Source organism: Momordica charantia, assembly GCF_013281855.1.
Source record: "Momordica charantia cultivar OHB3-1 chromosome 3 unlocalized genomic scaffold, Mcharantia_2.0 BLBB01000003.1, whole genome shotgun sequence".
Lineage (NCBI taxonomy): Eukaryota > Viridiplantae > Streptophyta > Magnoliopsida > Cucurbitales > Cucurbitaceae > Momordica > Momordica charantia.
This window is the reverse complement of record NW_028275161.1, coordinates 12,981,420-13,006,190: the sequence shown is the minus strand read 5'-3', so window position 1 is coordinate 13,006,190 and position 24,771 is coordinate 12,981,420. Positions and strand designations below refer to the sequence as shown.

Below are 24,771 nucleotides of genomic sequence, written 5' to 3'. Positions count from 1 at the left end.
TTGGCCACCCGCGACCTTGGTTTTTTAGAGAATCCCGCTCCTGCGTCGTGGGACTTGTAGCTCAGCAGTCTACCGTGTGGCGAAATATCTATAAGAGGGTGGCAACTTATCATAATTCAAGTATTTGTGCAACGAATACTTGGGAGCAGAAGAACCAATAGAACTAGTTCCATGAATGAGACCACAGTGATAATCACAAAGATATGATGGGGGACGAGTTTGGCGAGTGTACCTGGACAATAGTAGGCACAACAACATTCTCACTGGGAGGAGAATGTGCAACAATATGTTCAATAAGGAGCAAAGCAGAAGCATCAAAAGAAGCAATATCAGAACCAATATTATGATCATGTTGACCTTGTCCAACAGAAGTAGAACCACTAGGGGAACAATTAACACCAACAGCATGAGTAGCATTATCAACATTAGTAGGAGAACAAGCATTTAATTAGTAGGAGAACAAGTATTTAATTAATTTGCAAAACTATGTCTCAACAAGTCGAAAAAATCGAGGAACAATCACTAAAGCGTTAGATTTACGTTTCATCAAGAAAGTCCATGTGTATCGTGAATAATAATCTACAAGTGTAAGGAAATACTTGCAATTAGCATGAGTAGAAGAAGCATATGGTCCCCATACATCATAGTTTACCAAATCAAAACATGCATCAACAAGATGATTATGAGATTCAAAACGTAGTCTATTTTGTTTAGCTAAAGGACAAACAAGACATGGATCCTTAGAGTCATGCTTAGGAAAAAAGACAATATGCAAAGCATCTTTCAGTACAACTGAATGCTTTGATGAAGGGTGCCCAAGTCTATTATGCCAAGTATGAAAACTAGGAACAACATTACAAACTGTGGGAGAGGGTTGTGTTGCTGTGCGAGGAGCCAAGAAGGGAAGCAAGTAAAGTCTCTACCAAAGATCAGCTATGCCAATCATTTTCAAAGAAGACTTGTTGTGAATAACACAATAAGTGTCAGCAAAAAGTACCGAGAAAGACAATCCCTTATTTAAAGCACTGACAGAGAGCAAATTATAACAAAAAGACGACACAAACAGAACATCCTTGAGAACAAGTTCTGAGGTAACATGTATATCACCAATAAATTCTATTGCAACATGAGTCTGATTCGACAATGACAAAGTAATTCCAGAAGCTGGCATAACAGAAGTAAAAAAATCTTGCATATAACAAACATGAGTGGACGCCCCCGAATCAACCACCCAATGATCATGTAAGACAGTGGACAACAAAGATACATTACCAGTACCTGCAACATGGGATGAACTAGAGGCTGCCACATGAGAAGAACCAGAGGTTGAATCGGAACCAGAAACTGGTTGAACACTGGTCAAATATGATTGTAGAAGGATTAATAACCCTTGACACTAGTCAGTACTCAGGGAAGCAAGAGAAGTCAAGGACTCCGATGAAGTATGGCCTGAAGTAGTAGACTTAACAGAGTCAGTATTGACTTTAGGGTTAGAAGACCCTTGCTTGTTGCCAGAACTGCGATAACCCGATGGATAACCATGCAACTTGTAACATCGATCAATAGGTCAAGCAATCCGCAGTGGGTATAGAAAGGCTTATCCTTCTTCTTCGACTGAGAAGATGAGGAATGAGCAGAAGGTGATGATCGATTAGTACCAGAGGTCTGTGAATTTTTGCGTATCAGTAAAGCGGTGGGAGAAACCGAATTAGAAGGAATAATCACACGTTGCTATGCCTCTTGTGCTACCAATGAAAAATCACGACTGATCGATGGCTCCAATTCCATAAGTAGTAATTGGGCACATAATTGACTAAAGGAATCATTGAGGCCCATCAAGAAGCACATAACATATCCCTGCTGGTAAACTTCTAGGAGCGATTTGACGCTGCCACAAAAAACAACGTCCACATGAACAAGACGATTGATAGGGAGAAAGTTCAGTCCAAAGAGTCTTGAGATGAGTGAAGTATGCGCTAACAGAGAGTTGATCTTGAACCAAATTGGATAGATCACGGTGCAATTGGAAAATTCGAGGACGATTCTGACGTTGAAACCTTTCCTTTAGGTCGAGCCAAATTTCTCTTACCGAATCAGTGAACAAAACACTCACAGAAATTTCTTTGGACAAAGAATTTAGAATCCAAGCAATAACAACATTGCTACATATAATCCAAGAATGTAACAACGCACCAGTCGACCGTGAAAGAGATCCATCTACGAATCCAACCTTGTTCTTCACCGTTAAAGCGATTAGCATCGACCTACTCCAGGATGTGTAATTCTCATAAGTCGACAAATCAGAAACGAGAACCAAACTTGTATTATCGAAATGGTGAAGAAAATAGAGGTTGAAATATTGTTAAAGAGAAGGCAAATTCGATGATGGAGAAGCGACTTCCGTACTGGCAGTAGGATTAACAGTCTCTAGATACCTCAATAATGGTCACCTAACTTCAAAGCACTACAATGATAGGTACTAAGGAATATAGGAATGAAAAACCTAAACGAGACACGAGAATAGGTTGTTGAGAATGCTCCAGAGTCCAAAAACTCACTCTCTACTCCTCTGCAACAGTTCTGTTGCCGCCCTTCCAATTTGTCTCATTCTTGCAACCTTAAAACCGTAAATTGTTGTATTTAAATAATCGGTTACAGTGCCATAGTTTTAACGAACTCCTAGCATCCGCATTATTTTGGATTTACGACAACACTGTGGTGTTGGAATTAATTTAATAATTAATTCATATGTGGGTAACAAATCAAAGAGCAATTATATTTGAGCTATTTAATGGGCATGCAAGTGATCTTAATTATGGGCCCATGACTTCCCATTTAGTGGTGTGACTTGTTGAGTAGAAACCAACCCATTAATCTTAGGGGATTATGGAAAACCCTAGGATTCACCTATAAATATATGGTTATGGTCTCCAATACACTATGATTCTTGAGTCTCATGTTCCCCATCAAACAGAGAGTATTGCCCATATTTGGTCTGGGTTGCATAGTTGAGGAAGACCATAAACCACAACTTCTTGCAAATCATGATCAATCTATCTAATGGTTCAGGTAATTCTAATCTCTTTATAGATTTTGGTTTTCTTCCATGCTTAGATCCTTGGCCTTGATTGTTCTAGAATTTTATGGCTTTTATTTTAGAATAATCATGAATTAGGGTTTATTTATTTTTTTTCAACAAGTGGTATCAGAGCACGTTTTGCATGGATGATTACTGGATCTCTAAAAGTTAAGTTGATTGTTCTTTTAATAACTTATTTATTTAAACAAAAAGTTATTAAAATTATTTGGATTGATAAGATGTTTGAACAATTTTCACATGATTAAAATTCTTAATTGATTGAAAATTGTTCGAATTTATTCCTGACTAATTTGATAAAGTTTAATTTTTTTTATTAACAAATTAGTTGTGATGGTGAATCTTTAGTTTTCATTAAAAGAAAATTAAAGAAATTGCGGCACTCCAATAAGGTGTCGTTTGAAGATAACGGTTGGTGCATGGAGATAATGCCTTAGCATCAACTATTTTTAAATGTTGCAGTGCGCAAACTTACAGATGTTTTTTTTGTGGCTATTTATTTAATTTTTAATAATTATTTATTTAGTTATCAATTTATATTCTGTTTTGAATATTCTGGGCGAATTTAAATATGGAGATCGATTTAATTTTCCTTTTATGTTGTGCTAATTAAAGATTGTTGATTATGGTGAATAAATTAACAATTTAATCAATACTTTGCACAATTTTTAAATTTCTATGAATGTTTTGATTTAGAAATATTATTGTTAATTGTTGAAAATAACTTAGGTATTTTATTTTCATATGGAAACAATTAATAATAATTAAGTAATAATTTTGTGACATTTTTAGTATTGTTGTTTATGTGAATTGTGATCGGCCCAAAGGAATGTCACAATTTGGCCAAATAACAAATACACTTACAATTATGGAATTAATTATTGATATTAGATTATTGTGCTGCAATTAGTACTTCATAGCCTATGTTGAATTGTTGATGAGTAATAATATCAATAATATTCCTTTTGGAAAAATCCAGTTTTTATTTTTTATTTCTAGATTTAATAAATTGTTTAGAGGACTTTTCCTATTATTAAATTATGCATATAAAGATATTATTATTAATTTTGAAAATAATTTTGGTAGTTTTATTTTCATAAAGATAAAATTAATAATAATTAAAGTTATATATGTTGCATAATTGTCTGATCCTTTTGGTTGGTGTTAATTTGATGAATCATGCTACCAAAGTAGCCTCTGATTTCTGATATTGATATCTTTCAAAATTATCAGATGTTTTTGGATCTGTGTATTTATGCACCCTGTAGTCGGCCCAAAGGAAGACTTCAGTTTGGCCAAATAACAGGTCCACATATAGTTAGATGGTGATAACATGGATAATATAAAGTTATGTCATGTGAGTGATTGTCGGCCCAAAGGAAGGCTTTCACTTGAAATGATTGATTATCAATGTTTGATCACCACATGGAGAGTACCACTTGCAAATTGATATTGTCGACCCAAAGGAAGGCTATCAATGTTGTGTTAGGTATCTTGTTGTCCTCATTGAGTTTAATTATAAAGTATTTTTATAAATACTTAAGGTTAATTTCAAGCATGTTTTATTATTGAATTAGTTATTGTTAAATATTATTTAATTGCCTTACTGTGTATTTAAGAATAATTTCTATTCAAATTTGCATGAATTTTTGATAAAGAAAGGAAACACTTCAACTTTTGCAAATCAATATCCCTCTAAGGTTTAATTGAGATCTTGAAAAGTCGGAGTAACCTTAATTACATAAGTATTATGACGGTGTTTTGCAACATTCAAAGGGATTATGTTTAATGAGGAAATAATTAGGAAAGTTCCTTAAGAATTGTTTTGAAAAGTACAAAAGGAATAGACTTTAAATTTTTTGTTGACTATTTTTTAATAAAGAATAAAAGAACACTAGTGAGTACACTAAAGGATCTAATGCACAAAATTTAAAATATTAAAGGATTTACTTGTGCATTTGATACTATTTGAGACATTATACTGTAGGTATGCAGTGGGTTATGATACTTATAATTGATGTTTCAAGGAAAATGGGTTAAGTAAGGAAAGATAAAATTGTACTCATTAATTGTTTATTTTCTTAAAGAAAGAAATTAAAGTTGGTACTAAGGTTTATTTGGAACATATGTTCGCCTAAACCACAAAAGAATCAAGCTTAGGACTTCTCTTGATATTTTTAGGAAATTTGAACATATATAAGAAAAACAAAAAAGGTTCCAAATACATTGCCACATGAGGTACAAAGAAAATTTGGCTTCTCACTTAAGGTATTTAACAAGCTAGACTTGCATATGAAAACTTATATTATGTGTTGAATAGACTTTGGTATTTCTATTCGTTGCTTGTTGTTTTTCAAGATTAAACAGACATTCAAGTCTGTATTAGGAATGATCAAGGGGACATAACTGGAATTGTCAAATTAGGTGCTATTGAGAGTTTTAGTATTTTAGAACATCAATTTATAGCCTATTCAATATGGCTTCTTCAAATGTTTAACAACATTACATAAAATTATAAGAAATTAAATTTACTCTTGTTAAGGGCACCGATATTTGATATAGAGAGGTCTTTATTCCTGGATATCTTAAAAGTCATCATATATTAATTCGTAGTGAATGAAATCGTTAGGAAATATGATGGATTGAAAAGATAAGATCTAAGTCATTTGCTAACTCTTTAAGGATTTATAGAGCTAATAAGTAATATATATTTTCAGGCAAACCTGAGATGTATGTTGCTTATAAAATGATTCAAAGCTCAAAAAGGTGTGGTAGAAAATATGACAAATCATTTTTCCTTACCCTCAGTCTATTTGGAGAAAGCACTCAAGTTTGTTATAAAAAAGTTTAAGTGGTGTACCAAATAAAGAAACAACTAAAATCACTTGCAATTCAAGGTTTTACGAGACTTGAACTTAAGGTTTTTAGTTGTTACTCTAGATATAGTCTTTCAATATATATAATTTCTAAAGTTAGTTCCCACTTAAAGTTAATATGGATGAGATCTTAAAGTTTCTTAGCGATGTTGAGTTTGGAGGGAAGATAAAGTAAAGAATGTTGTATTTAAGAGAAATTTAGTTATTTTCTCTTTATAACAATATTAGCAAAGAATAAATATTCTTCTCATTTTAGTAAAACAAGTTCAACATTGTTAAAAATGTGATTAAGGTAAGTAGAAGAGATAGGAGAAATATGATTATAAAGATTAAAGTTTGATAAAAAGAGTATATTCTCTTTGGTTAAACAAAGTCTTATCTCTTAAAAGGAAAAATGAATATCATAAAGAATGTGTTAAAACAACAAACAACGATGATATTTTACATTTTGTTATATTGCTTTTAAAAGACAATGTTAACAAATATAAGGCTCATCTAGTTGTTATGGTTTCAAATCTTAAGGCTGACATTAATTTTTTAGAGATCTTTTCTATGGCTTCTCGAAAAGTTATTTCAAGTAAATGACAATACTTATAACTTTTTGAGTTTTGTCAGATGAATATAAATATTGGTTTCTTAATTGTATAATTTATGAAATCAATAAATTTGTATATTTTGGAAACTTTTGATCTAGTAACACAAAGTTTCAAAAGGTTTATATTCATCTGTGATCTCAATGAAGAATTTTTTATCTGCAATTTCATAATTTTCATTACATATTGATATTATCATATGTAATATCAGAAGGTAATAGGAGTAATAATTATGAATTACAGGTTTAGTGGGAGTAAATTTATTTACCTAGTGTAATATGCCTGCGACATAATAAAGGTCTTGTTAGAGGATGAAAACTTGCATGAACATATCTCTTTTATATTGTGAAATGATATTGTAAGATCAATCTCAAGGAACATTGAGAATTCACAAAAGAACTATGTTGAAAGGTATTGCAAGTTCTCTAGCATAAAGATTTATGCAGTAGGGGATATTGAATCACTAGTGAAGATTAACTCACTATCAATAGAGGTCCCTTGAATAATAAAGTAAAATAAAATAAAAATTCATGCTTGAAGTCTATATGCTTCCGTTGTAGTATTCATATCAAGAATGAAAGGCAATTTTTGATAACTCTTAATTGGATTTAAAGACTTATAAGGTGTTTAACAAAAAAAAAAAAAAGGTTACATGCTCACTCATCAAAATCATATTAATTAGAGATCATAAGGCTATTTTATTTTGATAATTTGAGTTGCCATCTAGTTCCACCGTTGATGCTATATTCACTAAGAGTTTAAACGATACTACTATCTCGTGGTAAAGAGTCACTTTAGTCCCTTTCACCACTAAAGTTTGTGTTTATAGCATTTTGTATGTGTCAACAAACTTAAGAATATGGTTGCAAATTTTGTCATTAGGTTGTTTTGACAAAGATATGTATTTTTCCATATTACAGCAACAAAAGCTTTTGTATGAATATTTAAGCTTTAGTTGATAAAGAAAATTCAGAGTTTTTTTGTTTAAAGAAATGCAACTCCATCATTGCGGATCTGCTCATTAAGAATTTTCACAAAAGTTTACGAGCATAATGCTCATATAGATGTGAAAATTATGATATGTCAGTTGAGTGGGAGTTTGTATTTTCTTAAATTAGACATGTTGTTTTTCTTTTCTGCAGAATAAAGAAGATAATTTATTTTGTTACTCTGAATGATTTTCTTTCTAAATGTAGTTTAACATAAAGCTCGAAAGCATAAATTTGGATCTCTTTAAAGAATAAAGTTGGACCAGTTGAGAATAGACATGTTTAGATCACATTACATGTAATTCCCATGCTGCTCTTCCACACTTGATCCATGTCGTTGAGTATATTTGGTGTGGTGATCATTGAAGGTTGAGTCGCGATTATACATGTGACAACAGCCGCTTTGGTTCTTTATCAATATGCGACATGGACCGGATTGTTATTAAAGGGAAGTTTATTTTAATAGCATTGAGATGTGCACTAAAGAACTAAATTAATATAATTGCTAATAAAGAAAATTGTTACCCGAGTGGGAGATTGTTGGAATTAATTTAATAATTAATTCATATGTGGGTAACAAATCAAAGAGCAATTATATTTGGACTATTTAATGGGCATATAAGTGATCTTAATTATGGGCTCATGACTTCCCATTTAGTGGTGTGGCTTGTTGAGTAGAAACCAGCCCATTAATCCTAGGGGATTATGGGAAACCCTAGGATTAACCTATAAATATATGGTTATGGTCCCCAATACACTATGCTTCTTGAGCCTCCTCTTCCCCATCAAACTTAGAGTATTGCCCATATTTGGTCTGGATTGCATAGTTGAGGAAGACCATAAACTACAACTTCTTGCAAATCATGATCAATCTATCTAATGGTTTCAGGTAATTCTAATCTCTTTATAGATTTTGGTTTTCTTCCATGCTTAGATCCTTGGCCTTGATTGTTCTAGAATTTTATGGCTTTTATTTTAGAATAATCATGAATTCGGGTTTATTTAATTTTTTCCAACATGTGGCACTACGTTGCAGCACAGCGACGCTGTCCTCTCTACCAAAATGGCCCTGCAGCCCGCTCTAATTCAATCCTTTTCATTATTGCTTCGTTCCACTTCTTTTTTAGCTCCACATTCTCAACACTTTTGTGTAAGGATCAGAAGAGTTACTAACAATTCTATTATGTTAGGAATCAAAAGTGAGCATATGTGAAAACTCAAGTGTAAAAGTACAACATTCTAAAACCTAATGACTTAATAGAAACTAAACTCTAAAATGTAAAGCAAAAATATATATATATATATATATATTTTTTTTTTTCCTTCAATTTATACAATCGTGACATATTTTCTTGTGTCATTTATTGTCACATCTTATCAAATTATCACTTATTAGTATATATTTTTTTTGATATCTGAGTGTTTACGTGGACCTCGACTAATCTCACAAGGCAACCGCATGACCCTACAATATTTGGTGCCGAAAAATACATAAGAATTACTAATTCTTTAGGTAGGTGACCATCATGTGGTTTGAACTCATTCCCTTTTAATTAACTCTAATCTTTTTGGATCAATGGGCCACTCACAATGATTCACTTATTAGTATGATCAACTTGTCACGTCAATAGTCAATCTAAGTAATAGTATAGTTAAATGAATTAAAATTACTGCGCTAAAAAAAACTTTTCATTTATTTAACTTCAAAGTACTAAATAGAAAACGTCCGGAAACCATAACAAAATTTGGAACTTAGCTTTCTTTCATATTAGCCAGCACACTAAGCATGAGTTTCAATTATATTTCAACGTCAGCCTCAAAAAAGAAAATAAAAAGGGAATAAAAATAATTTCAAACATCGTTTTTCACGAGGTTGGTTGGTTTGGGACAGTCAATATCAACAACCAATAAAAAGCTCCCAAAATGGCATATTTTTAAATTTCATAAAATGTGAGGGGTAACACTGTAATTACACATCGTCGGAACCCCACGTAACGGTATATACTACCACCAGGTGCCTCGTGCCTGTGAAAAACGTTTTTGTCGTTATTCCACTCAGCCACTCGAATTATTTATTATTTATTATTATTTTATTTTCCTATTAAAAAAAAACTATAAGAACAAAATTACTTGGTGGAGCCAATTTTGTCTTTTACCACCGTTACATATTTGACAATTAAAAGAGAAAAAATGTAAAAACAAAAATATTTTATAAAAATTAATGAGTTGTCAATTTTACGATGGTGGTGAGACCAGATTTGATCCTCATCGTTAAGAGCTAAACTATTTTGATAAGGACAAAGTTGCTCATTACTAGTGATGAGCACAATTTCATCCTTTTACCTTTATTTTTAATTTTGGTCCCTCTATTTTCTATTATTTTGATTAATTTATTCTTAATTTTGTTCATTTTAATTATTATATTTTTGAAACTTATGTAATAGTATATGTATTTTAAAAAGTTACTAATTTATTTTTTATTTGTAAAATATTAACACATATTTTATATCAAAATAAAAACTTTATTCTAATAAGAAAAATTATAGCTACACCTGAAGAAATTTAGGCAATACTTAGGCAATAAAATATTATGGTAAATTATATAGTAAAAAAAAATGAGATATAAATAAAAATAAAATTATCCGACCTATAAAAGGTATAGACAGAAAGGAATGTTTTGAAATTAAAATTACCTTTAAAAAATTAACAAAATACTACTCTATTACCTTTAAAAAATTAATTTAGATATTCGAATGTATTATTTTATTTAAATACAGAAAATCCTCCACTGACGACCGGCACAGGTTCCGGGTCTCCCACAACCACCAGTTCTTTCTTCGTCTTTCTCCAGACTCTGTTTTCTCAGTCTCAGTCCTCCATTCATCAAATTGAAGACCCGTTTCTCTTTCGAATTCGGTAACCACAGCTGTTCTCTCAAGATTATTCTTGCTGGATTTTCCAATTTGAGGTGCTTTTGCTGTTTCTTTCGGTTCTTGTTATGGGAATTTTTGTTTGCTTTGACCAGTTTGGGCGTTTTTGCTTTGGTCTGGAGTTTTTAATTTCTTCGAATTACCTTTTCTAACGCCTTGGATTTTGAAGTTCTGGAGTGGTTTCTTTTGTTTCTTTTCTATTCGATGCTTGTTATGGAAGAGTAGTAATGGTTTTCAATTGGACAGCTATTATCTCAGAATGAGAATTTTTGGTACAAAATGTTTCTTAGCCGGTTGAGGAGTTGCTTGAGTTTTCTAGTTTTGAGCTTCTGTTTTGGGGCTGAGTTGAATTTTGACCTATCTGCGGTGTGTTGTTGTAGTGAAGATCGTGATCTGAGATGGCTACTGCTGGAACGTTACCGTCTCAGCTTACGGGGTTGAAAGGCGGAAATGTAAACTTGGGATTCGCTAAGAGGCTGGAAATGGTGAAAGTCTCTGATTTAAAGAGCGTTAGGTCTCGTGGAAGGAAGGTTTTGGTTGTGCGGAACTCGAATCCTGGCTCTGATCTTGCGGAGCTTCAGCCTGCATCGGAAGGGAGTTCTCTATTGGGTAAAAGTTTAACAATGCATTTGGGGTATTTAGTGATTTTTGGTGGTAAATAAATTGAAGGAAGGGAGAAATGAAGTATGGATTTTACTTTTCTTGACTTATCGTTCACTTTGTCTGGAAATGGTAGAGAATGGTCTTTGAAATTAATAGGGAAATGAGTTGAATCACTGCTAAACCAAAAGTTTAGCACATCCTTTTAGTATATATTTTAAAATTATTAATATCACTTAGGGAGAAAATGACATTGTAAGGTCCAAACACAAACACAGTACCTCTGATTTTCACATGTAAATTTTTTTTATAAATCCTTGACAATATGGCAAAAATGTAATTTACATGTAGTGTTGATAGATTTGGTATTGAAATTGATAATCCTATCTGAAAAAAAGTGGTGGACTAGGTGAAATATGAGTCGTAAAAAATTTATTTCTGTCACCCTATTGTTTGTTGCATCTAAGAATTGATCGCCGAATAATGATGACTTTAACCAACCCTTATCTTAACAGTGAATCAGTGATGAGATCTGAGGAACTTAGTAGTGTATCTTAACAGTAAATCAGTGATGAGATCTGAGGAACTTAGTAGTGCATCACACACGTGCAACCCAGTGTTTGATGTTGAATTACTAGTTCACCTTTTACCTTTTTTTCTTCATTCTCTGAAAAGCCAAAGATGACATGTTCTTAAAGTGTGCCAAGATGTACTTTAAAGGGTGGTTTCGGTTTATTTGATAAATCGTCATCCATTGCAGTTCCTCGACAGAAGTACTGTGAATCCATAAACAAAACAGTCAGGAGGAAGACACGGACAGTGATGGTTGGAAACGTTGCTCTTGGTAGTGAGCATCCCATAAGGATTCAAACAATGACAACAACTGACACAAAAGATGTTGCGGGAACAGTTGAACAGGTTCGTTAATATTTCTTCCATTTTAGATATGTTTTCTTTATGTAATCCCTTCATTAGTACTCAAACAGTTAAAACATTCTTTGATTACACATATTATTGTGAGATGATGTAGTCAATGGAACATGAGTATCCACACGATTAATGTTAAACAAGTTGAAAGCTCAAAATCAAATGATGATAGGTATAATTATGCAATAAAAGTTTTTGTGTAGTTTGTCCAAATTATTGTTTATTTCTTCTCAATGACAATATGGATGATGGAGTCTACAGCAACTAAGAAACACATCAAAATAATAGAAAATTTTGATATTTTATATCATGGTGTCATGTATTTATATGATTTTGAAGATGACCAATTTGTATTAGTAGGTCATGAGAATAGCTGACAAGGGAGCAGACATAGTTCGAATAACAGTTCAAGGGAAGAAAGAAGCAGATGCGTGTTTTGAGATCAAGAACACCCTTGTGCAGAAAAAGTAGGTCTATTATTATTTATCACACAATTTTGGAGTTTTTGATTTTGTTTTTGTTTTTGTTTTTGTTTTTTGTTTTTTGTTTTTTTTTTGTTTTTTTTTTTTTTACGTTTTATGATGTCCCTCATGGTTCTATTTTGCAGTTATAATATACCTCTGGTTGCAGATATTCACTTTGCTCCTACTGTTGCATTGAGAGTTTCTGAGTGCTTTGATAAAATTCGTGTAAACCCTGGAAATTTTGGTATGCTATTTACTGTACTAACATTCTGCCAAATTTTCTTCAGAATGAATGTTTATGTGTCGAGCTCATGTTCAATGCAGCGGATAGGCGGGCTCAATTTGAAAAGCTAGAGTACACAGAGGATGATTATCAAAAAGAACTTGAGCATATTGAGGAAGTAAGATTTCTTTTCACTTCAAAACTTTTTGTTTCTACCATATATTTCTAGAGCATATTACAATTTTAGTTCTCAGAAGGAAAAAAAAAGAAAAAGAAAAAGCACGTGTTACCAGCTAGCCATATGGTCATGATAGGCTATATCACCACCAAATTCTATGTTATTTTGATTGTCTGTGAATCTTGCGATAATGTACCTATTGGAGACTTTCTCCATGAATATTGAATAATAAATTTTTTTCCCTATTTTAATTGAGAAAGGTTTTTACTCCGTTGGTTGAGAAATGTAAGAAGTATGGAAGAGCAATGCGCATTGGAACTAATCATGGGAGCCTTTCAGATCGTATAATGAGCTACTTTGGTGATTCTCCAAGGGGAATGGTGAGCAATTTTTCCTCTAATACTTATGAACAACCTTTTTTCTTGATTTCCTTTTTGAACTTGGCATAGGATTATCATTAATAAAAGTTCTTCCGAGTCATAACAGGTTGAATCTGCATTTGAATTTGCAAGAATTTGCCGAAAGTTGGACTACCATAACTTCGTCTTTTCCATGAAAGCAAGCAATCCAGTAGTTATGGTTCAGGCATATCGTTTGCTTGTAGCTGAAATGTATGTTCAAGGCTGGGATTATCCATTACACCTTGGAGTTACTGAAGCTGGAGAAGGTGAGGATGGACGAATGAAGTCTGCCATTGGCATAGGAACCCTTCTTCAGGTATACTGTCACCAGATGGGGTGATGATAGTCCTTTTATATCATTGTGGTGTACTCTGTTATCTGCTTGCACAAATTGTATGTAAACTCTGGATCCTGATATCATTAGGTTTTATTTTTAAATCCTACTGCAAGATAGAACAATTTCATTAGAACGATGCTTGATGTGTGCACATTTACTAACTTTCACTACACTTCTAGTTTCTTGTAAAGAATATGTAGTCAATTAATCTTGCAAATTTCTTCAAGTGACAATGGTTGGGTTGATCACATACACAAAGGACTGCACATTTAGAAGTCATATCAATGTGGAGCATTAAGAAAATGCTTTCTCTTCTGCAGGATGGTTTGGGTGACACTATTAGGGTTTCTCTTACAGAACCACCTGAGGAGGAGATAGATCCTTGCAGGAGGCTGGCAATGCTTGGTATGAGAGCATCTGAACGTCAGCAAGGAGTGGTAGGACCCTTTTTTGTTGTTGTGTGTAGTCAGTTTATAAATCTCTTTCATCTGAATATTTTAAACTCACGATTCATCCTTGTCTGTAAGGTTCCATATGAGGAAAAACACAGACACTATTTTGATTTTCAGCGGCGATCCGGCCAGCTGCCCGTGCAAAAGGAGGTCAGATTTTTATGATCACACTTCTCTGTCTTTCTGCTGTCTGTATTTAGATTAAGAGAAATGCTTGATTGTATGTACAGGGTGAGGAGGTGGATTATAGAGGCGTGTTGCACCGTGATGGCTCTGTTCTCATGTCAGTTTCCTTGGATCAATTGAAGGTGCACTAAGACTTTCTTAATTTTAACTCCCATGAGGTGTCCCAAGATGAGAAAGGTGGACTAATGGAAACTAACTTCTTCTTTTCCAATCTCCAGATGCCGGAACTTCTGTACAAGTCTCTTGCTGCAAAGCTTGTCGTTGGCATGCCATTTAAGGTCTAATTTGTTCTGCTTTCTGTACAAGATAATCCATATCTTTTCTACTTTCTGGGTTTTCTTTTTCCTCACAGTTTTTTGCCAATATGGTTAGGATCTAGCGACGGTGGATTCAATCTTACTGAGAGAACTTCCTTCAGTAGATGATGCTAACGCTGTAAGGACTTTCCTCTCTGATGCGTTTTTATTTCTGCAGGGTGGGGAAGGGGGCATGTAGAAATTGATGTATACTAATTTTGATTTTTTTTTTTTTTTTTTAAATTTTCCAAGTCCATCTGATGAGTCCTAATCAAAATTTGATTTTCTATCTCATGATCAGCGTCTAGCACTCAAAAGGCTGATAGACATAAGTATGGGTATTATAACTCCTTTATCAGAACAACTTACGAAGCCATTGCCTAATGCCATGGTTCTGATCAATCTCAAGGAGTTGTCCTCTGGTGCTCACAAACTTCTACCTGAGGGTATGTGCTATTTTCGATTTTAGTCAGTTCCCCTTGTTTCTATTTCAGTAGGTGTTTTTTTTTTTCTTTTTGTTATTTCCATTTCACATCCCATGTCGATAAATTCTCTCAGGCACGCGCTTGGTTGTGTCTGTTCGAGGCGATGAAACATACAATGAACTGGAAATCTTGAAAGAGATTGATGCTACAATGATTTTTCATGATTTGCCATATTCTGAAGACAAGGTCAGCAGAGTGCATGCTGCTAGGAGGTATAACAATACGACTTTACGAGCAATTTATTAATTAGTATATATATAGAGCAACATGTCATCGTATCTTGCAAATGTTAATTTCAGGTTATTTGAGTATTTATCAGAGAATGCTCTTAATTTCCCTGTGATTCATCACATTCAGTTTCCAAAGGGCATTCACAGGTAGTCACTGTTCCTTAACTTCATTGTTATTTGACGTGTTCGGGTGATGAATTATATTTTTCCCTTTCTTCTTATAGAGATGACTTGGTTATCGGTGCTGGTTCGAATGTGGGAGCGCTTTTGGTGGACGGGCTTGGAGATGGTATCCTATTAGAGGCCTCAGATAAGGATTTTGATTTCGTTAGGAACACATCCTTCAATTTGCTACAGGGTTGCAGAATGAGAAATACAAAGACTGTAAGAATTTGTCCGACCTCGTTTGATAATTATTTTATTCTTGATTTTCTGTTTTTAAAAATTAAGTTTTTAAACATTATTTTATTCTTGATTTTCTGTTTTTTTAAACATTAGTTTCACCAACGTGTTATCTTTTTCTTAAAAATCTAAGTCAAATTTTGAAAATTAACAAAACTAATTTGTGTTTTTTAACAACTCAAATAAGCTTATAAGAAAGGTAAAAAAAAACATAATTTTAAGAAACAAAAAACTCAAAACGAAATTGTGATCAAACGGGCTGTCATCTTTTAGTGAATGAAAACTTTCGTTGATTATATCCTTACACATTTAAAACTGCAGGAATATGTTTCGTGCCCATCTTGTGGCAGAACATTGTTTGACCTTCAAGAAATTAGCGCAGAAATTCGGGAGAAGACATCACATCTGCCTGGAGTTTCAGTAAGTTAACACAGCTTTGAAACTTTCATTAAATGAACATCAAAAAGCAACACATTTCAATGCAATTTGCTTCATATAATTCCTAATTTCCCTTCTTCCACAATGTCAGATTGCAATTATGGGTTGCATTGTTAACGGTCCCGGGGAGATGGCTGATGCTGACTTTGGGTATGTTGGGGGTTCCCCTGGAAAAATCGATCTTTACGTCGGGAAGGTAACACTGCATCCATTTCTTATTCTTATTCTTCGTCCGCTGACCGCACTTATCAAAAATCAATCGAAGGAAGAAAGAAAGAAACATCTTCACTCTCAGATCACAAAATAGAACCTAGGAGGAAACTAACCAAATCATGAACCTAAACAAACCAAACCAAACCATGTAACTGAATGATACTGTCTCTCTTGATAAGAAGTTGAATTTTGTTCAGACTGTGGTGAAGCGTGGAATCGCTATGGAGAATGCGACCGATGCTCTGATCCAGCTAATAAAAGATCACGGCCGTTGGGTCGAACCTCCTGCAGAAGAATGAGGGAGGCATAGGCATGGTTGGTAATGTAGTGGTTAAAAGAATTAGGAGAAGATCTGGATGAGGGGAGACCACAGCTTTGATTTGTGTTGTAAGTGAAATGTCAATTGCTGAGCTCCAAGTGAAAGAACAAGCTTCACAGCTTCCCAATTGGTATGTAACTCACTCTGTAAAACTTCCCTTCACCAATAATTTTCATCTATAAATAGAGTTTTCAACCACTTCATGCATTGAATTGCAACTCTCTTATCTCTCAATTCTTTTGATGTCTTTTTTTTCTCTCCACATGCTGCATTTTGGGAGCAGATTGAAGCAAGATATTTTTTTTTTTCCCTTCCGGTTGATAAGTGACGAAATTAAGGGTCTGTGTGGTAACATTTATTGTTTCTGTTTCTTTTTTTTTTTTTTAATAAAGGAAAATAGCATTGCATGCCTCTAAGATTCATGGATTTATGAATGATAAAATAAAATCTTTATTTATGTTAGAACAAATTGGAAATGAGAACAAAAAAAACAAGAAACAATTATTTATTTATTTATTTTTCAAAATTTCTATACAATTTTGAGATTGTTTCTGACAAAAAAATGAGAAACAAAAACAAATTAGTTAATTTTAAAGGTTTTGAGATTTGTTTTTTAGGGAGTTGTTTATTGGGATAGGGATTGGGTGGATTTTCTCATTGCTCATATTCAGATGAATGTTCAACCTTTTAAAAGAGCAAAATGGAACTTCAAAAAATTAGGGATGAACTTCGAAGTAATGTATATATGGGAAATGTAAAATAATATATTTAATACTTTTTATTATATGTGAAAAAATTAAATACAAAGAAAGCTTCTAATAATATTGTAATTAATGATGGATGACGATATTGAGGTCTCAATTATAGGGACATATGAATAAAATATTGATATTCATGGATATCTTTGTAAATAAAATTTTTTATAACTTCTTTTCTTTTCCAAAATAAATTATGAATCTGAAGTAAAAAAAAAATTATAAATCTTATTATTAGTATTTATACTAATATTTGGTGATTATTTGATAATATATTTTATGTTAAAAATACTATTTTGTTCAACTTTGTTTTATTTTGGTCATGTAGTTTCATTTTAGTTCCTGTATTTTAAAAATGTCCGTTTTGGTTCTTGTAATTTTAAAATATGCTCACTTTAGTAGACAATTCTTAATTATCTGGAAAAGATTTTTTAAAAAAAGAATTTTAATAAAATTTGAAAAGATTTAAAAAAAAAAGAATTTTAAAGTATAGGAACAAGATTAAAATTATTGTTGAACTATGTACTTAAAAAAAATCAAATTTCATCAGATATATCACGTATCAAGCATGAATTTGCTAACATTGAAAGCTAACCTGTTACGTTGCATATGTACAACGACATGAAATCGGTATATACATATATATTATGACACAAGTAGTATAGAAATGCAAAAATCGATGAGTAGAGTATACAGAAGGTCGACATTAGATAGATATAAAAACCATAAACATAAAAGAAAAAGAGAAATTATAATGTCATAAGATAGTGGTAAACTTTGATGGCCATATTATTCATATATATATATATGAATAATATATCATTTTTTTGTATCATTTGATAAATTCATATATAGAGTATATCACTTATATACCTTTTTCATATCCCTTAATATATCATAAGCAAAGATGAAACAATGAACATTAAAATGTGTTTATTCTAAGAGAGCCAAAATCCAAAAGATTGATCAATCAATCTATAGATTTAAACAATATAGGTCAATTGACTAGTTTCATAAAATGTAAAATAACTAAAATTCATCGAATCTCTATCAACATGAACATAGTTTAGCGGTAATTAACATTTACTCCTTCTTTTGAAGTTGAAAATTCAAACTTCCATACCTCAACCTTCGTTGTATTAAAAAAAATGGTCGGTCACTTTGATTTGGATCATTCTAGTTAGTTTCAATCAATTTGATTGGTTCAATCCGTAAAGTTCTTCCAATGCCAATTTTCACTGTCTTTTTGCTATAACTTTATTCGGCCTCTATCTATACTAAACTAACAAAAATTGAGTTGACATTATTTCAACGTCAAATGAATCTAAATTTTCATAATATCACAAAAGAAATAGATAAAAAATTTTAAAATATCAACAAAATATCATTACATTCTAAGGCTAAGAATTTCAAACTTATTTGAAAATGGTGGTTAATTGTTGATTTAAATATTTCTTATGAATTTTGTATGTTATGAATTTTTCTAGAAATAACTATCGAAATCGATAATTTATAGATGTTTCTATCGACATTTTTGTTAAATTGAGACCTCCACATGTTCTACATTGATCAAAATTCAAAATTCTCTCATTTTCATTTGTTAAATAATATTTAAGTACTTTGGGATAATTCTGAAAAGAAAAGAAAGGGTTTACTAAACACGAAATTCATGAAGGGTTAAGTCCTCAATCACTTCCCAATAGTATATTTTGAGGTTTGTTTATATAATTGGGATCTGATTCTAGGCCAATAGAGAATTTTTTCTCATCTGAAATTTACAAATACTAAATTCGTATACGATAACAATCGACACTTAATTTTAATAAGATTTTTTTTTATCATATGGACTAAATTGATATAAATTTTAAACTACGTGGACTAATATTATCAATTTAAATGTACATAAACTAAATCGTTACATACTACTAAATAGTACAATGAATGATCAATCGTGTATTCAAATGCGTATTTTAAGCTCAAACTCTATAGTTGATAGAATTGTATAAGTCACATCTCTCTTTTTGATGAGACACATTTATTGTAGACTTCTATCTTTCCCTAAGTTATCATTTAGGTTACATTTAATTTCTATGATAATAGATGGAAACTAAGAAAAATAATAAATAGAAGTTCAAATGGACCGAAATCACAAATAAATCAATTGAAAAAAAACTATATACCAACAATTTTCAGAATTTCTTCTTTTTTTATTTAACTTGGACTTTAAAATATTTTAAAATTACAAAGTAAGATAGATAAATTATAAAGAAAGAGTTATAAAATCGCGAATTTAAAAAAGTTTCAATACAAGATTCAAATTTTCAAATTTTCAAAACTTCAAAATTTCAAAATTTCTCCCTCTCACAATTGGAAGATATAAACAAATTCAGTTTAGTTCTTCTGTCAGTATGCAAATATGATTGTGATCTGTGAAAGGAACTGAAGAAAGACAATAATTTCCACACATAAAACCAATTTTTCGCTGGTAATATGATGCATCCTCGCCAATTTTCTCTTCTAAAACTTTCTCAGCAACCAAACAGGAATCAGATGCTCGAGAACTCGACAGAAAAGATCAGAAAATCAAACCAGGAGGCAGAGTATGAAATTTGAATTCGAAAACATTGAAACAGAGCGGTAAAAACTAACACATCAGTGATGTATAATGGAATTGTAATCGAGCAAAAAGAATATTTAATCAGGAGTTGAAGAACTGTGGATGAATCCCTAGAAAAAAGTGTATACTATCAAATCAATTACATTAAAAACAACCAAAAAGTACCAGAGCATGGCGGATTTCAGAGAATCTCTCTCCTCGCTGCGTATCCATAGCCAGATCGGCGAATATTGTCTCGGCGCTTCTTGTACACCAATCCTCCAAATCCGGCCAAAACAACCGCTCCGATCACGCCTACTGCGACTCCGAATTTCTGAGCTCCACTCATCCCGTCCTTCGATTCGCCTTCCGATTCGTCTCCTTTGCTCACATTGCTCCGGCTAACGTCGGCAGATTCGGATGGCGGCGGAGACGGAGCCGGAGAGGAAGGAGGAGGCGACGAAGGCAATGGAGACGGAGGTGAACCGGGAGCGAGATCTGATGGTGGATGCGATGGAGGGGAACTAATCGGTGCATTCCGAGGAGATGCGTCCGGTGGACTGGAAATGGAAGAAGGAGAGCGCGGCGGAGGGGAATCGGCGCCAGTCTGCGGCGGCGGAGCGGGGGATTCCGCCGGAGAATCCACAGAGACAGAGAATTGAACCAAAAGCAGGACCGAAAGAACTACACAGCAAATCGATGCGAAATTGGCCATTGTTTCTCACAAATCTTCCACAAAAACGACGGGATTGAAAGCAGCGGCACTGAAATCCAGATCAAGAACACGATCGGAACAGTTGAAAAAGAGAGGAAAAAGAAAGCGGGAATTTAGAAGAGAGCGGAAGAATCAGATCTGGTTTTCGAAAACCGGGGGGAGGGCGCTCTCGGGATCAGATAAAAGCGAAGGGCCTAGATTCACGAGCACGGAAAATCGGCGGACGGCTGAGATTTAGCCACGTAGGTGGAGTGCAGGCGTACGCGGCGGAGGCGACGGCGGCCCGGCGGGAGGAGACACCGCGAGAGGTGGCGGCGTTTTGGGATTTGAAATCGGAAATTCCCCTGTGGGATTTTGGAATTCCAAGAAAAGTATATTTAAAGTTATGGAGAGCAAGTCGCTAAGGAAAACTTGTCTTTGGATTTTATTTTATATTAAAAAAAATAACAAGTTTTTATGAGTCAACACAAATAGTTTACCCTTTTTTTTTTTACTTTTATTCAATATATTATATATAATTTGGAAGTTTATATTATATTATGTAGGTTGGGATATACAAGATTTCGATTGATTGAATTTGACGTAACAATTTGAAATCTTAGTGGAAACTAAAATTTGTTGTTTCTTGTTTCTGTGGAAGCTTGAATAAAATTCTTAAGCCGATCAACGATAATATAAAAATGTAGAAGTTGCGCGAAGATAAAGTTTGGGCTCAAAAGTTAAGTAATAGTGACGGAATAGTTGATGCATGATGGCATTAATTTTATATAAAGATATCTTCTTAAAGGCATACTTTAAGTGTGAGTAGAAGAGAACTAGACCTATATTACTTACTACAAGAGATTCATTAAGGATATTATGGGAGTCGTTGGAGCAGAAAGACTAATTCATAAGACCTACTCCTGCTTAATACTTTTTATTGAAGAATAAGAATAGATGTAAACAAACTCATTCAGAAATGCATTAAGTGCCAATGATTTAGTTGAATTTTCTATTTGTCAACATGAGCATAATTCAATTGATTAAGACATACATCTGTGAGTACGATGTGGTTCATGGATGAACCAAGTAGAAATTGGTGGGCATGTGATACCTGAATAGAGAGGACGACTACATATATGAACCAACATCACATAAGATAGGCTTAAAAGAATTGAAGGTAATTAACTATCACTCACAACCTCGTGGTTGGAGATATATGTCAATTACTGCTCACTTTAGCACCTAATGCGATTCTTAATTAGCTTTGTTTGATAATGTTTTTGTCATGTGAAAAACATTTTTCAATAGGTAAAAACAGTTTTTTCACCGGATTTGGAAATAACATAGAAATGTTTTTGAAAATAGTCAAAAGCACTTACCATTGTAGAGTACTTTTGGAGTTAGTCAAGAGGTTGGGTGAAATGCATACACTATCTTAAACTCTAATATTATCATTTATGAAAGTTTGAGAGTTTAATTTTTCTAAATTAAAAAAAAAAGATGCTATCTTTTAAAAGTCGGCACAAACCAAGTAGCTATTTATTAAACATGTAAAAAAAGAATATACTTATTCCTAAAAAAATATCAATCTAAAGTTTAGACTTACTTTCAATTTGGTCATGTGATTTTAAAAATTTCAATTTTCAATATGGTTTATGTAGTTTTAAAAGCTCTAATTTAACGGTCAAGTAAAAAAACCTATTTTTTTTACCTATTTGAAAATCCACTAATTTCTCCTCCATTTTTTTACTCAAACGTAAATAACACAACGAGTTAAAAAAAAAAATACAAACTCATTATCATATAAAAAAATGTATTACCTGTTGTATATTAGGTATACTAAAAGGAGGGAAGATTCATAAGGTTCGACCAAACTGTAAGACGAAATTGAAACTTGTAAAATTATAGGGATGAAATCAAAATCTAATTCAAAGAAAACTTTTGAAATCATCGACATTAAATTGAAAGTCAACCCGAATAAATTTATAATTTAACTATTAATCCAAACGTGGCATTTTAAATAGCTTCTAAAACGTGGAAAGCAGAATTTCAACTATTTTTTTGTTATTGATTTGCTTTTCCACCAAACTCTTTTTTTTTTTTTTGTTGAGAAAAAAAAGTAGTGATGAGAGAGAGAGGATTTGGGCCAATAGAAATTGAGTATTGTGCGGTGACCGAACAAGCCGGCGATTGTGGAAATGACCAACTGATTGTACAACTCTTCAATGCTACGCAAATGGGAAATTCGATTTTTCTCAAGTACCCCTGGAACCAAGAAATTTGCAGTTATGCCCCCCACCTATTAAAATATCTTAAAACACCTCCTCTTAATTTGGTATTTACTCCCCATCCTACCCAATGTTTTAAATATTAAACGAAAGTCAAGACGTCATGTGATATCAAAGTAGAGAGGAGGAATATATAGATGAACAGTACTACATCTGAATGAAAGAGATCATGTGGTCATGAAAATCATGGTTGTTGATGCGTGGATTTTGACCCTCTGGTTCTTTTTCTCGCACACATCTAACTCGATGATAAGGGAATCGATACCTGCAAAACCAAACTGATCTAAACCGGTGTGACCTCAGTCACACAGGCTTCGATGCCTAAATTAGCGAGGGAGAGTTGAGAAAATAGCGAGTTAGGGATATGTCACTTGCCTCCCTAGGGTTAGGATGCACTGCTATTTATAGCTGTGAGGGTGGTTCCAGAACCTTCTTGTAGTTGAGCCCTAATTCGGATTTGCGAGGCCTAATGATCGGCCTCGACCCTGAATAAGTGTGTTTAATCTCTTGATGTAGATTCGAGCAAAGGAAGCCCACATGGTATCTTGGCCCGAAGGCGATTGTTGAGAAGTAGGCGCCTTGGCGACGAGGAGGTCTCGACATCGAGGTGGGGTCGGCGCCATGACGGCCTCGGCGCTAAGTCGTCCTTTGGGCCGACCCGTTACGTCGCGTGTCGATCTCCCCTAGTCAATGATCTCGGGCTTCTTGTCTCGTTTCGGGTCGTTTCTATTCTGTATAACAATGACCCCCACCCTCAAAACAAAAAACGAATAATTGCGTCAAGATCTTTGTTTTGAGAGTACCTGTCGCTTGTCGTTACCGCGAGATCATTCTATAGCCTCATTTATAATATCAGTGGCTAATAATGTCAATGTTTCTAATGTACAGAGCTTCTATCAAAAGCTTTTGTCCAATTTTGGATTTTAGCTGCTTGGTTCCTGCCACTGGTTTTGTGCCTTGAGCTTGTCGATACTATTCATGATTTGGAAGTTTTTTCCAATTCTTCGTTGGCCATAATCAAGTCTCTTGAGCCTGGTTTTATTCTCATTTGAGTTTAAACCATTTACTTTTAGCCTTGGGATCTAACTTTAACAGAATTAATGTCGATACCTTTGGATTTCTAACTTGCCTGGTTTTTTATGCCAAACAGTTTTATATCCTGTATTTTTCTGCTCTAGTTTTGACCATGCCAGCCATTACTGGCTTTTTGCCTGTTTGGCTTGCTTCTAGGTCTGTCCCAATTTTGAGTTTCTTGATTGGTCGTAGATATGTAAATATATGATGCCCCCTGCTTGAGAAATTTATTTCAGCATGAACATAAAAACTCAAGTATCACGTCGAATGTCGAAGACTTTATTAGTAGGAAGATCGTCCTGTCGAAGATTTAGTTACAATAACCTTAGTTGATCCACATAATGGAAAAACACAAAAATGTCTAGAAATATGTCGAACTAGTGGTAGTATCTTTTGAGGTGCTGAGCGTGCAATGGGTGTAGTAAGACCTTTCCTCGTTGGTCTTCTAGAGCATAAGTGCCTGTTCGAACCACTTTAGTGACTTTGTATGAGCCTTCCCATGTTGGCCCGAATGCCCCGCTAGTTGAATCTTTGGTATTAGGCATAATCTTTCTTAACACTAAATCACCTTCTTTAAAGTCACGCTTCTTAACCTTCGAGTTGTAGTATCGAGCTATACGATTTTTGTACTCAGTCGTTCGTAGTCATGCTGTTTCTCGACGTTCTTCTAATAGGTCGAGGCTGAGCTGCATGGACTCATTGTTGTCGGGTAGACTGAACTGCTC

General features: G+C 33.5%; 2 protein-coding genes across 5 annotated transcripts; one reads left to right on the top strand and one right to left on the bottom strand.

Annotated features, from left to right (window-relative positions):
* Positions 1–10,316: 10,316 nt before the first annotated feature.
* HDS (4-hydroxy-3-methylbut-2-enyl diphosphate synthase) lies at positions 10,317–16,834 on the top strand. 4 transcript variants are annotated; one of them, XM_022303322.2, is made up of 20 exons: positions 10,317–10,471; positions 10,871–11,094; positions 11,846–12,003; positions 12,373–12,479; positions 12,620–12,720; positions 12,801–12,877; positions 13,138–13,257; positions 13,364–13,594; positions 13,936–14,052; positions 14,143–14,217; positions 14,298–14,375; positions 14,472–14,531; positions 14,626–14,688; positions 14,851–14,995; positions 15,108–15,246; positions 15,334–15,411; positions 15,489–15,648; positions 15,988–16,086; positions 16,196–16,300; positions 16,515–16,834. In XM_022303322.2, exons 2-20 carry the CDS (start codon positions 10,884–10,886, stop codon positions 16,614–16,616), a joined length of 2,226 nt encoding a protein of 741 aa, XP_022159014.1. In that variant the 5' UTR covers positions 10,317–10,471; positions 10,871–10,883; the 3' UTR covers positions 16,617–16,834. The 4 variants fall into 4 exon arrangements, with proteins under 4 accessions (XP_022159014.1, XP_022159012.1, XP_022159013.1 ...); XM_022303320.2 differs by having other exon boundaries at positions 10,866–11,094; XM_022303321.2 differs by having other exon boundaries at positions 10,346–10,523.
* Positions 16,835–20,029: 3,195 nt separating this feature from the next.
* On the bottom strand, positions 20,030–21,127 carry LOC111025456 (uncharacterized). Its single transcript, XM_022303318.2, has one exon. The coding sequence runs from the start codon at positions 20,700–20,702 to the stop codon at positions 20,190–20,192; it is 513 nt and encodes a 170-aa protein (XP_022159010.1). The 5' UTR covers positions 20,703–21,127; the 3' UTR covers positions 20,030–20,189.
* Between the last annotated feature and the right edge of the window lie 3,644 nt (positions 21,128–24,771).